This window comes from Pantherophis guttatus, chromosome 13, assembly GCF_059756535.1.
Source record: "Pantherophis guttatus breed Tessera chromosome 13, ASM5975653v1, whole genome shotgun sequence".
Taxonomy (NCBI): Eukaryota; Metazoa; Chordata; class Lepidosauria; order Squamata; family Colubridae; genus Pantherophis; species Pantherophis guttatus.
Genome location: NC_142075.1, coordinates 10899728 through 10914339, shown reverse-complemented (window position 1 = coordinate 10914339; position 14612 = coordinate 10899728). Strand labels below are relative to the sequence as shown.

Genomic DNA, 14612 nt, shown 5'->3' with positions numbered 1-14612 from the left:
GAATCTGAAAACAAGACTCAAAAGCAGGAGCAACTTCCCACACTTGGTCTCACCACTCATTCTTCGATATCGGATGATTTGCAGAACCACAATTTGCACTCTTGTGTTATGAAAAACTGCTTCCCTACTGTTCTGTGGGAATGTTGATTTGTGTACTGATTTAGAAAGCAGCAAAAAGGTACGGTTCTGATACTATTGGTGGCAAACTTAGCTCCACAAGTTAAAGAAGGCGTCTCCAATGATTCATCATCACTTCAATTAAACCATTAGGTAGTTTGCTGGATGTTGTCTATACAAAGTGGCACAGTAGTGGGTTTCAAATTTTTTTACTACTGGTTCTGTGGGTGTGGCTTGGTGGGCGTGGCATGGCTTGGTGGGCGTGGCAGTGGAAGGATACTGTAAAATCTCCATTTCCACCCCACTTCAGGGGAAGGATATTGTAAAATCTCCATTCCCTCCCCAATCCAGAGGAAGGTTACTGCAAAATCCCCATTTCCTCCCGATCAGCTGGGAGGCAGCTGAGGCAGAGAATAGATGGGGGCGGGGCCAGTCAGAATTTTTACTACTGCTTCTCCAAACTACTCAAAATTTCCACTACCGGTTCTGGAGAACTGGTCAGAACCTGCTGAAACCCGCCTCTGGTTTAAACACATGCAGATCTTCTACACCATTATGTGTACAATACAGTAGTGGAAATTAAGAAATTAAGAGCCTGTAGTACAGTGGACTAAGCACTGTTATTAACATCTGCTGTCTGCAATTGCTGCAAGTTCGAATCTCGCCAGGCTCAAGGTTGACTCAGCCTTCCATCCTTTCTAAGGTGGGTAAATTGAGGACCCAGTTTGTGGGGGCAATAAGCTGACTTTGTATAAAATATACAAAAGTATGAAGGCTATTGCTTAACGCATTGTAAGCCACCCTGAGTCTCCGGAGAAGGGCGGCATATAAATTAAAGCAAAAAAAAAAAAAAAAGGTTTAAAATTCAGAAGAAAGCATTGATTATAGAATACCAGAGTTGGAAGTCTTCTAATCCAACCCCCTGCTCAATCAGGAAACCAGGGGTGAAATGGTCCCAGTTCGGTCCGGTTCACCTGAACTGGTAATAAAAAAGGCTACTGGTTCACCGAACCGGTAGTAAAAAATGTAAAAAAAAAAAAGTTCTGTCGATCAGGTGAGCGATGCGCGATCGTTGGAACTTTTTTAAAAAACTTTTTTTGCATTTTTTTTACTACCGGCTTCCGGTTAGGACCTATGTGGCTCTTTGAGTGTTTAAGGTTTCCGACCCCTGTTCTATGGTCGGTGCATCAGAGCCAAGATATAATTCGGAGTTTTCATCTACATGTCGTCGTTGTTGTTTTTTTTAAGCTGCCATTTATTTCTAAGAGATGTCAGTAAGTATTTTTACTGACTGCCATGACAGACATTTTGAAAAGGAGTGATAGCAAAGTGAAGGCTCTCCTCCAGCCTTTTCTTTTCCAGATCAGATAGGACCGGGAGAGAAATGTCAGCACTCTGAGGTAAAATAAAATCGTATTCCTATGAGGTCAACAGTCTTTATCTCTTTATCCCTCTTCCTTTTCTCCTTCTTCTCCAGGAATTGATAGTTGGGGGGTTGTTTGGCACCGGAAGTGTCAGCTGATTATTTGAGGAGGTGAAACAAGATGTATAACTGTCTCTGTAAACTGAGATATGTCTAAATTGGGAGATTTGCAGCTGTATCAGGACAATATTCATGCATTCTGGATCATTCCAAGGGCAACTTATCTCAAGTAACGAATCCAGCTATGCTTTGCCAACCCAATGGACATGCAGCTTCTCCAGAAGTGAATTTCAGGAACAGGTCGTCCTCGACTTACAACAGTTCATTTAGTGACTGTCCAGAGTTACAACAGCCCTGAAAAAAAGGTGACTTAGGACCATTTTTCACACTTATGACCGTCGCAGCATCCCCAATGGTCACGTGGTCAAAATTTGGGAGGCTCGGCATCCAGTTCATATTTATGATGGGTTGCAGTCTCCCTTTGGCGACCTTCTGAAGAGTAAAGTCAATGGGGAATCTAGATTCACTTAACAACCTTGTCACCAACTTAACAAATGCAATGATTCACTTAACAGCAGTGGCCAGAAAAGTTGTAAAATGTGGGGCAAAATTCACTTAACAAGCATTTCGCTTAGCGACATAAACGTTGGGCTCGATTGTGGTCGTAACTCGAGGATTTACCTGTGTTGTGGGAATGCAGCTTTTATAGAAAATAAGATGGAGATTTGTATTATTATTTTTTTGTGCTCGGAGAAGGTTGCCTTGCGGTTCAGAATTCTGCCCATCAAATTCCAAAAGGTAGATTTGAACCATAAACTGAAAATGTTCAGCAGGGAAGTGTGTTTTTGTTCCCACTTACATTTTAAGTGGCAAAATTAGCAGGCAGTAGCTCCCCCTCTTCTCCAGCAGGTTAAGTGGATGAGATTTTTTCGGGGGAGGGAATGTGGATATTAGCACATCAAAGCTGAATAAACATTAAGTTGAGGTTTGACTTCCTGTGCTTTGGCTAGTTTCATAATTGAAGGGTCATTGTGTCATTCCCCATTCCCGGTGTTTATTAACTCTCCCTGTTAGGTTTGGAGAAGGAATGAGAGAGGTTGTTTTAATGGGATAATGAATGACTTGCTGTGCAAAAAGGCAGATGTAAAAATGAGACAGACTGTTTTCTGTTAATCTTTGCTAATCTGCCTCGTTCTATATTAGACCCTTGAGAGACAGGACTAACTGGAGTTAGTAGTACTCTTCATGAACTTTACTGCAAGTACTTTCTTTAAATCAGTGGTGAAATCCAATTTTTTGTACTACTGGTTCTGTGGGCGTGGCTTGGTGGGCATGGCAGAGGAAGGATATTGCAAAATCTCCATTCCCACCAGGGGTGGGTTCTACTTACCTTTACTACCGGTTCGCAACGGGGCCGCATGCATTGCTCAGCCCAAAAATGCAAAACGAATTAAGTCAGAGGCATTTTATTATTATTATTTTTTGTAAAAAGTTTTTCTTTATTTTTTTACACATACACACACACAAACATACAGTATATTTTTGCTGATCAGAGTATTTGGCCGGTTAACAAATTTAAACAATTTTTAATTTTTACAACTAAGATTACCATTTCTATACTTCTTTTTTGCCATAGTGTTCATTTTCATCTAGTTTTTACCAATTTTACCCTTCATTTTCATCTCTAAATTTAACCAAATTTGGTTAGAGGCATTTTATTTAACTCCGTTTAAGCATGGGTTTCTAAGGTAGGAGCCTGAGTGGCATAGGAGGCTAATGCCTCCTAAGGCAGCATTTAACATCCAGCTGCCTGCAATTACTGCGAGTTCAATTCTCACCAGGCTCAAGGTCGACTCAGCCTTCCATCCTTTCTAAGGTGGGTAAATTGAGGACCCAGTTTGTGGGGGCAATAAGCTGATTTTGTATAAAGTATACAAAAGTATGAAGGCTATTGCTTAATGCATTGTAAGCTGCCCTGAGTCTCCGGAGAAGGGCGGCATATAAATAAAAAAAAAACAAAAAAACAAAACAAAACAAAAAAAACACCTTAAACCACAGAGAGCTTGGATCAACTATTCCCTGTGTTTGCCAAATTCATGGTTCCATGCAACTTGGAAAGCCCATGGATCTCCAGACTTCCAAACATGGATCTTTTAGAGGCCAAGCTAAACATAATGTTAAACATGTCATTATCTCTCTCCTTACTTTCGTCTTCATTTTTAAGTAGCAACTGCTTAGAGGGAAGGGTGCAGCTAGCTGTTTATAATGAAACGTTCTGGACAAATCCAGTATTATGGGATTGCTCTCTAGAATGTTTTATAACTCCTTTTTCAGATACCAAACAAGGAGAATATCCCACAGCAAAGAAGATAGAAAGGAGAAAGGAGGAGAGGGTAGGAAGAGGAGAGGGAGGGAGAGGAATGGAAGAAAGGGAAAAGGAGAGGAAGGAAGGGTAGGGGAAAAGGAGAGGAAGGAAGGGTAGGAGAGAAGGTGAGTAGGGGGAAAAGACGAGAGGAGTGGGGGAAAGGAAGGGGAAGTAGGATGAGGTAGGAGAGGAGGGAAGAGAAAGCAGGAGAGGAGAGGAGGGAGGGAAGGGAAAGAGGAGAAGAAGAAGAAGGGTTGTTGCAAAATGAGGGAAGAAACGATAGAAGAGCATCTCCGAATGTAATTAAAATGCCTTATTTTAATGCTTTCTTTAAGGAAAACATGTATATATAGGATTAATTATGTATAAGAAAATGTACATTTTATATTATGTGTATAAGAAATAAAACTGAAAAACTTTTCAAAAAAAAATTAGAACATTTTATAACTCGTAGAGTTTTTGTTGAAAAGAATCTAAATAGAAAATTTCCTGCTATAGGACATTATTGCAATTGGAAGAATAATTCTTTCTGGCATCCATAGGCAAGCTCTGCTGAATTTGTCCAAATCCAAACCATTGCCAATAAGAAAAGCCAGTGGCCCTGCAACCTCATGATGGTGTCAGTTCTTTTCCATGAGAAACTGTCTTGTCATAGCTCTTTTTCCTTCTCAGTGGAGCATCCTCCAGCTATTAGTACTTCATTTTCATTTTCTGTACCTGCCCTCGGATTTGATATTTGCTTTTCCGGCAGAATGCCTTTGACTCGGGCAGCTGTGGCCTCTTTCAAGCTTGCAGGTATCCCTGTTCTCACCCAGTTCTCAAATCACCTGGGGAGAGTTAAGATCTTGTTCAACGTCTACGCAACCTAACTGTGCAAGGAAAAGAAGATTGATAGGAGTCAGTGGTGAAATGTAAAATTTGTTATTACCGGTTCTGTGGGCCTGGCTTGGTGGGGGGGTAATGTGACTGGGTGGGCGTGGCCAACTTTTTTTTTTTTTTTTTTTTACTTTTGAAAACATTTTTTCTACAACCTTAAGAAGTTGTAGAAAAAAATGCTTTTAAAAGCCTCTGACGATCAGGCAACTCAGCTGGGATCGTCAGAGGCTTTTAAAGGTTTTTTTTTTTCCCTACAACCTCTTCGGCCAAAGAGGTTGCAGAAATTTCTTTTTAATTTTCTTTCTCTTTCTTTCTGTCTTTCTCTTTTTTCCTTCTTTCCTTCCTTCCTTCCTCCAGGAATGGTGGCAATTCAGGAAGTAGGACTGTTTGAGTCTGGTTTCATATGATGTGAGATAGGATAGGATAGGATAGGATAGGATAGGATAGGATAGGATAGGATAGAATAGAATAGAATAGAATAGAATAGAATAGAATAGAATAGAATAGAATAGAATTCTTTATTAGCCAAGTGTGATTGGACACACAAGGAATTTGTCTTTGGTGCATATGCTCTCAGTGTACATAAAAAGAAAAGATACATTTGTAAAGAATCATAAGGTACAGCATTTAATGATAGTCATAGGGTACAAATAAACAATCAGATCATACTAGGAAACAATATCAATATAAATCGTAAAGATACAAGCAACAAAGCAGTCATAAGTGGGAGGAGATGGGTGATAGGAACAATGAGAAGATTAATAGTAACGCAGACTTAGTGAATAGTTTGACAGTGTTTCATATATGGAGGGGTGTGTGCGGAATTAGAGTTAAAACCACACTCTATGGAAAGTGCCCTGGGGTTTTAAAACTTCATTTAAAACCAAAAACAATGAATTGGTTCATTAATGGAAGGGTGGGGGAAAAATAGGGGTAGGGAGGTGCAGCAAGAGACAATAGTAAAAGGGCAAAAATTAAATGGTGAGCATCCTATAGTGATCAACCCAAGATATGTATGTATATACACTGCTCAAAAAAATAAAGGGAACACAAGCAGAAGACATCCGAGATCTGAATGAATGAAATAGCCTTATTAAATACTTTGTTCTTTACATACAGTAGTTTTGTGTTCCCTTTAGTTGTTTGAGAAGTGTATAAACTACTGTATGTAACGAACAAAGTATTTAATAAGGCTATTTCATTCATTCAGATCTCGGATGTCTTCTGCTTGTGTTCCCTTTATTTTTTTGAGCAGTATATATAATAAAGAGCTTTCGTTGGTAAAATAAGAAACGTAATGCCATTATGAATGAGGTACTGTGGTTCTGGCATAGAAAAAAAAGAAGAAAAAGAAGCAACATCTTATTTTCTGAGAATAGACTTCTACACAGTCCAAGCCAAGATTTATCTGCAATTTTTGGATTTGGCTAATCTATTTCAGAGTATTTCATGTCATCTTATTACTCAGCTGAATTTCATCAGGAGTTCTGCTGTACCTACCTCCAGATGCTGTAAGGAAACACCTGATCGTTAAGTGAATGGATTCTATGGGATTTATTCATAAAAAGCCTTGAGTGAGCTTTTCCATACTCTGTCTAAGTCCAGTTCCTTAATCACTAAAATGCACATGTTTTCCTATAGCCTAGAATACCCTCGAAGGGCATTTTTATCCCACTGTGGGTCCTGAAATTGCAAACTGCTGTTCAGCATTACTGAAACCTGTCAAAGGGAGGCCTCTGCTTTGGATTTGGCTTACTAATTAGGAATGTGTTGCTAATAGCCTTGATAGTACAGTGGTCTAAGCACCGTGTTATTAACACAGCTGCCTGCAATTACTGCTGGTTCGAATTCTCCAAGGCTCAAGGTTGACTCAGCCTTCCATCCTTTCTAAGGTAGGTGAAATGAGGACCCAGATTGTGGGGGCAATAAGCTGACTTTGTATAAATATACAAAAGTAGGAAGGCTATTGCTTAACGCATTGTAAGCCGCCCTGAGTCTCCGGAGAAGGGCGGCATATAAATCAAATAATAATAATAAAAAAAAAATAGTGAGAGGATTTTCTAACCATCTCTTTGCGTTTGGGGTGGGGGTGGGGAAGAAGAGGATAAAGTAGCTGCCTTCTTTCTAATATGTCAATTAAAACCAGCCCAAGTTGGTGCTTTATATGAAAATATATAAGAGCCTTGGTGGCGCAGCAGACTAAAGTGCTGTTAAGTAGCACCAGCTGCCTGCAATTACTGCAAGTTCAAATCTCACCAGGCACACGATGGCAAAAAGGTTAGCCATCACTGCGCTATACCATTTCAGACAAATGGCTATCCAGTCTCTTCTTGAAAGCCTCCAGTGATGGAGCAGCCACAACGTCTGAGAGCAAGCAGTTCCATTGGTTAATTGCTCACACCGTTAGGAAACTTCTCCTTAGTTTTAGGCTGCTTCTCTCCTTGGTTAGTTTCCACCTCTTGTTTCTTGTCTTGCCTTCTGGTACTTTGGAGAATAGTTTGACTCCCTCATCTTTGTAGGTGCCCCTCAAATATTGAAATACTGCCATCATATCATGTCCTTCGTTTCATTAGACTAGACATACCCAATGCCTGTGACCGTTCTTCGTATTTTTTTTTAAATTTTTTAAAAAAAAACTTTAAAAACTCAGACAAAGCTATTAAAGTTTAGAGCAATACATGAGTATTTTTAGAAGGATAGTAGCAACAGCCTGCTTGCAGTCGTGCTATTGCTACTATCCTTCTAAAAATACAGCCACTATATTTGGAATAAAGAGTCTTGGGCATCATTGGAAGTTCTTCCATGGGAAGGCAAAATATATGAAACAGTTTTTCCTTTTTTTCTGAACCTAAGCATCCATGCAATACGATTTCTCATAAAAAAAAAAAAAAAATTGGACACTTTCCCATGCTCATCAAAAGGATATCTGCCCTTTATTGCCTTCTTTGGGGGTGAAAAAACGATGGTTGGAAGAGAGAACAGCTCTTAAATAGTTTAGCCTCAACTGTTTTCCTCTCCTTCTGAATAGGAACTGGTCCCCAGGCCTCCTCTGTTGTGGGAGCAACAATTCTCACAAATAAATAGATCCCTTGTCTTTCGGGAGGGGGGGAAAAAGGGATTTTTTAAAAAGACCCAAATAAGGTCCTAATTAAAATCAAAATGCTGCCTTTGGTTTGGTAGGTCTTGTCTTTTGCATGGAATTGCACGTATGTCTTGGGGGTGGGGAATGACTTTTAGATGCCGCCTTTTGCTGCACAGAGTCACCTAGGAAACTTTTTGAAATGAGGACCAAGAGAGATCATGAAAGCAAGAGAGGAAGGCTAATTTGTGGTACAAAATTTTTAGCCCGAGGAGACGTTTCTTCATATACCAGAAAGGAGAAGCTGAAAGCTTGCATGTGCTATTGTACTCATTTGTTAATAAGTCTATCTTTCAACTTTGGTTTTTGCAGGATACTGCAAAATCTCCATTCCTTCCCCACTCCAGGGGAAGGATACTGTAAAATCTCCATTTCCACCCCACTCCAAGGGAAGGATACTGCAAAATCTCCATTTCCTCCCCACTCCAAGGGAAGGATACTGCAAAATCTCCACTCCCTCCCCACTCCAGGGGAAGGATACTGCAAAATCTCCATTCCCTCCCCACTCCTGGGGAAGGATACTGCAAAATCTCCATTCCCTCCAGACTCCTGGGGGAAGGATGTTGCAAAATCTTCATTCCCACCCCACTCAGGGGCCAGCTAGAGGTGGTATTTTCTGGTTTTCCGAACTACTCAAAAGTTTCCGCTGCCGGTTCTCCAGAACCGGTCAGAACCTGCTGGATTTCACCCCTGCTGCCATCTGTCAGAAATGGTGTAGAGTCTACTGCTTGGGTGTGCGTTGGACTAGATGACCTATAATAACTCTGTTATAACAATCTTAAAACAAAGTGTTTGGTGTCCTCTTTAAAATGCATAATTTCAATTTTGTAATTCCTGGTAGGTAGGTAAGTAAATAGAGATGAGACAGAGAGAGAGAGAGAGAAGAGAGAAAGATGGATGAAATGGTGAATGGATAGGAAGATCCATTCGGATGATCATGATGATAATCTTAGCTGTAAAATATGGGGCCTGGTGGCTCAGCAGACTGAAAGCATTGTGATTAACACCAGCTGTCTGCAATTACTGCAAGTTCAAATCCCACCAGGCTCAAGGTTGACTCAGCCTTCCATCCTTTCTAAGGTGGGTAAATTGAGGACCCAGTTTGTGGGGGCAATAAGCTGACTTTGTATAAATATACAAAAGAATGAAGGCTATTGCTTAGCGCATTGTAAGCCGCCCTGAGTCTCCGGAGAAGGGCGGCATATAAATCAAATTAAAAAAAAAAATGAGTAGATGAAACAACAAACAAGAATACAATTGTCATGAAAGACTATGCAAACACATAAACGTGGAGTGATATATAAAACAGTGGTACTCTATAAACTGCAACCAATGTAGCAAAGCACAAAATTTAATTAGATTGCCATAAGGCAAAAAAAGAAAAAACTAAAATTAATAACACTAATAACTAATATCTGCCTAATATCAATCTCATCTGTTTGGGCTCTACCGAAAAAAAAATGAAGAAAAAAAATAGAGATATTCAGAGAAGATAACCTAAGGCAGATCTAAACGTCCTGCGAATTGTCTGAAAGTACTGTATTACAAAAATGCAAATTGCTTACAGGTGGTCTTTGACATATAACAGCTCATTTGATGACATTCAAAGTTATGACGGCACTGAAAAAAAGTGATTTCAGACTCACAACCTTTGCAGTATCCCCATATTCACGAGATCAAAATTTGGACGCTTGGCAACTGACTCGTACTTATGACGGTGGCTGTGTCCCGGCGTCATGTGACAATGGGGAAGCCGGATTCACTTAACAACAGTGTTACTAATTTAACAACTTCAGTGTTTCACTTAACAACGGTGGCAAGAAAAGTCGTGAAATGGGGGCAAACCTCACTTAACAAATGCTTCACTTAGCAACAGAAATGTGGGGCTCCGTTGCGGTTTGTACGTTGAGGATCACCTGTGCTATACTGGCCTTGATGGAGCATGTTCTTATTTTCTTCAGGCATTGCTTACCTTGGAGGAATCTGCAGCTTGAAGAGGAAGTGTGTCCTTGCAGAAGACAATGGACTCAACCTGGCCTTCACCATTGCTCACGAACTGGGACACAAGTAAGAGCCAACGCCGGCATTTGCAGTATTGTTTTGAGTAGGTACTAGCATTAGAGACCTTGGTACAGTGTCAGGGTTCCAAGGAATAGATCCATTGCAAGCAAAAAGTCCAAGGCAGGTAGATTCCTCAAAGAATATTATGAGCCGCGGTGGCGCAGTGGTTAGAATGCAGCACTGCAGGCTACTTCTGCTGGCTGCTGGCTGCCTGCAATTTGGGCAGTTCGAATCTCACCAGGCTCAAGGTTGACTCAGCCTCCCATCCTTCCGAGGTGGGTAAAATGAGGAGCCAGATTGCTGGGGGCAAGAAGCTGACTCTGTAAATTGCTTAGAGAGGGCTATAAAAGCACCGTGAAGCGGTATATAAGTCTGAGTGCTATTGTTTGTGCTATTTATTGGAAATACCATATTGGCACATATCTGGTGAAAACCGACTCTGAAGGATCCCTCAGTTTTCATCTAATTAAAAGTGAAAGTTCCCCCACCCAATCCCAAATAATCAGCCACATAGCCCAATCAAAACAGCGTCCATTGGACTGGTGACATCCCTCCTGCTTCCTCCGGCCAGATGTGAGAATGTCCTTGGTTCCCAAGAGAAAGTATTTTGTTTTGACTACACAGCCCCAACTATCTCTAATCCCCCCCTCCCTATCTCTCAGCTCCAGTGTGGTAGCATTGAAGCTCCAAGATGGCTTCGGCCAGGCCAGCTTCAGGGTTGATATACAGATTCACTACAACTGATTCTCTTAAGTTGCATCCTTTCTAAAAATGGATCTAAATGGGGGGGGGAAGGGGGAGGGAATCTTAGTGGTTAGTTGGAAGAGAGCGATCTTGCTTCAGGATAACCTAAGTGAAAACCCTCAAGAAATCCAGGAGTTTGGATCATAAAATGTTTTGATCGCATTTATTGATTTATTTTGTAATTGATTTATTTTGTAATTGATTTATTTTGTAATTGATTGCAAATGTAATATACATGTCCCAGGATAACATTGCCAGTCTGGGTCGTTCACCAGATGATACGTTGGCATCCAAGCTCGATCATCTCAATTCCCCAAACGGGAAGTAAAACAAAACTGCAATTATCCAGATGTGTGAAGTACAGAGACTTATAATGTATATTATAAGCTGTTTTGCTTCACAAGGGATTCTGCAACAGCCCAGAATAATTGAGAAGGAGAGTGCATTATTCTGGCCACAGCAAACAACAAGCTGGCAGGCCGCCATTTTGTAATTTATTTTATTTTGTATTTTATGACAAATGTAATATACATGTCTCAGGGTAATGCTGCCAATCTGGGTTGTTCAGCATGACCAGAGGTTTAGTCTTCTGAGCTTTCGGACTCGTGCTGGAGCCCATCCTCAGGGAACTTCTCTGTACCAGAATGTGTGCTGTGGGCTATTCTATGCATATTTATGTGCTGATTGTGTGTGGCTTTTTAGTTGTTATTTTGGAGTGTTGATGGCCGGTTACTATGTCATTGGCTGTTGTTTCCTTGTGCTGCCAAGCCCTTGGCTCCTAAATTCCTGATTAAAAGGTAAAGGTAAAAGTTCCCTTCGCACATATGTGCTAGTCATTCCCGACTCTAGGGGGCGGTGCTCATCTCCGTTTCAAAGCCGAAGAGCCAGCGCTGTCCAAAGACGTCTCCATGGTCATGTGGCCAGCATGACTAAAGACCAAAGGCGCACGGATCGCTGTTACCTTCCCACCAAAGGTGGTCCCTATTTTTCTACTTGCATTTTTTTTTTACATGCTTTCGAACTGCTAGGTTGGCAGAAGCTGGGACAAGTAATGGGAGCTCCTCCCATTTCGCGACACTAGGGATTCAAACCGCTGAACTGCCGACCTTTCGATCGACAAGCTCAGTGTCTTAGCCACAGAGCCACCGCATACCTGATTAGCTAGTGGTAAATCAGCACTCCTGTTGACTGACAAGGGGCCCTGTTTCCCAGGAATCAATCATTTTCCTGGAATCTTTGTACCTAGCTTGACCAACAATTATAAATGAAGGTAAATATACATGTTCCAACATAGCCAATCTGGGTTGGTCACCAGGACCAGAAGTTTAATCTTCCAAGATTTCGGACTTGTTCTGGAGCCCATCCTTGACGAACTTTTCTCTACCAAAATGTGGGCTGTTCTGTGTATATTGTTTATAGGGTACCTAGTTGGATAAAGCTTCATATTGGTTGATTGGGGTGTTGATGGCCAGCGATTGGCTGTTGTTTCCTTCTGCTGCCAAGTCCGTTTGTTTTCTTTTTAAATTTCATTTCATTCAGAAATGACATTTATTTGCTGCCCATCTTGTATCCAATGACTCTGGGTGGCTTACCACATAAAAATATTTTTTTTAAAAAAAAATTAAAACCACCAATTATAAAATAATGCAGCAGATAAAATCATTAACAAGCCTTTGCTTATTCCCATTTTTTTTTTTTAACCAAGGTGAACACTGGGGGCATCTTGAAATTTTTTTTATTAGGGGAAACGTTTAAATGATGCCACAAGAGTTTCCGTAAGACTAGTAAGGTTTCATAAAAGCGTCTTTGTGTTTATGCTTAATGGATAGTCTGTGAATCATTCATAAAGAAGTCTTTATTTTGGGGGTAATTGATGGGTGCCTGTTACTCCTTTTAGTATTCAAAGTAACTGTTTGGAGAAGAGGATGGATGTTGATTCTGGAGGCAACGATTAGTCATTGAGATTTTGGAACCAAATATGAAAATAATAACATCTCCAAATACAAAAACCCAAGGATGCTGATTATAGAGCTAGCATGATTATTATAAATTATATATTTTTTGTTTTCCTAGATGTGGATTCAATGATTCCAAGTACAAAAGTAAGAACTGGTGATTGAGGGGCCTTGATGCTTTGGGTAGATCAGGGGTCAGCAACTCGTGGCTCTGGAGTCGCATGTGGCTCTTTCATCCCTCTGTTGTGTCTCCTTGTCGCTGGTTGGCTCCACAATTGATAGGGCTTTTGGTTAGGACAGGTATAGGAAAAAGGACGCTGTGCTAGGAGGAGACTCTATGGTGGTGGTGGTGGTGGGGAACCAGACTTCCGGTCGGCATTGGAAAAAGGACGCCGCACTAGGAGGAGACTCTATGGTGGGGGAATCAGACCTCTGGTCAGCTCCAGAATTGAATGGGGGACTTCTGGTTAGGACCTTTGTGGCTCTTTGAGTGTTTAAGGTTGCCGACCCCTAGGGTAGATTAATCAGATAGTCGGTATATATTCATTATATTTTGAAGCCACCCGATTTCCAAAAAGATTCTGGGTGGCTTTTATGAGAGATCTACAGTATGTAACCTTCTCGGTTTTTCTTGGAGATTTACGGGGAGGCCCAAGAAATAATTAGGGCCCCACCATGATCTGACAAGATGAAAAGAAATATTGAGTTTTTCTGTCTTTGACATCAAAAAGATACCTGAGCCAAACCAGGGGTTGTTTGAACAGAAGTGAATGATGAGAAGCTTATGCCAAGCTGTTGAATCAGTTTTCAGCCTTAATAACACGCTAATCTTTGGACTGCTGAAGTGGGGAAACCATTGTTTAATGATGAAAGGAAATGATGCTTGCTCATTAGCTTCCCAGGCTTCTGAGGACTTTCTTATTTATACTGCAAGCATTTATTTTTAGTTCTCTTGGCTTCCCTGAAGACTTACCGTATTTTTCAGACTATAAGATGCACCTGACTATGAGACGCACATAAATTTAGAAGAGGAAAACAACAAAAAAAGTTTTTTGCCTACCTTTTTTGGGGCCTTTTCCAGCCTTTTCCACTCTGATGGAGTGTTCTTATTTTTCCAATATTCCATCCCTCCTGCAATTTAATCTGCTACCTCTGGCCCAGTTCTTCTTTTCTGCTCATGTATAATCAGAAGTGAATCATTTTCTAGCATAGGAGTTTGAAGTACCGTGTTCCCCCGAAAATAAGACCTCCCCAAAAATATTTAAACGCATGCACAGCTGGTTCCTGCAATTTCCTCTGGTTAGGGTTAGGGAGACAAAGCTGGAAATCAAGAGGAGTCCCGTCTTGCTCCACGCCCCCCAAAATAATAAGACCTCCCCGAAAATAAGGCCAAGCGCTTATTTCAGGGTTCAAAAATATAAGACGGGGACTTATTTTCAGGGAAACACGGTAGATGTGCCTCTCCTTTCTTCTTTTAGTCGATCACTTCTGGCACCAATTCGTCAATTCGATCTTGATGACTGTTTAGGGAATTTGTTTCTGGATGTTTGGTCTTGCTCAAATCTGTAGGAACACAGAGCAAGCTTGAGCAAAAACGGTCTCCAGCACTTAGAAGGCCTGGACCAAATTACATCCCCAAGACAACCTCGCTGTGGATGAGGGAGATGATAGACGTGGGCATCCAAGCTTGATCTTCTCAATTCCCCAAACAGGAAGTAAAACAAAACTGCAAATTATCCAGATGTGTGAAGTACAGAGACTTGCCTGTAATGCACATTACAAGCTGTTATGCTTCACAAGGGATCCTGCAACAGCCCAGGATAATTGAGAAGGAGAGTCCATTATCCCGGCCACAACAAACAACAAGCTGGCAGGCCTCCATTTCTTCTCTTTAGGTTTCGTAGGCGTTGGTTTTCCTCAGCTCAGGCTGAA

General features: G+C 41.0%; 1 protein-coding gene across 4 annotated transcripts in view; it reads left to right on the top strand.

The window, feature by feature from the left end:
• Positions 1 to 14612, top strand: part of ADAMTS17 (ADAM metallopeptidase with thrombospondin type 1 motif 17) — a 165518-nt gene that overhangs the window by 65864 nt on the left and 85042 nt on the right. For all 4 annotated transcript variants that reach the window (XM_060694810.2, XM_060694809.2, XM_087878323.1 and 1 more), the window contains exon 8: positions 9882 to 9987. In XM_060694810.2, coding sequence (XP_060550793.2) covers positions 9882 to 9987 — 106 coding nt within the window. The remainder of the gene's footprint in view (positions 1 to 9881; positions 9988 to 14612) is intronic.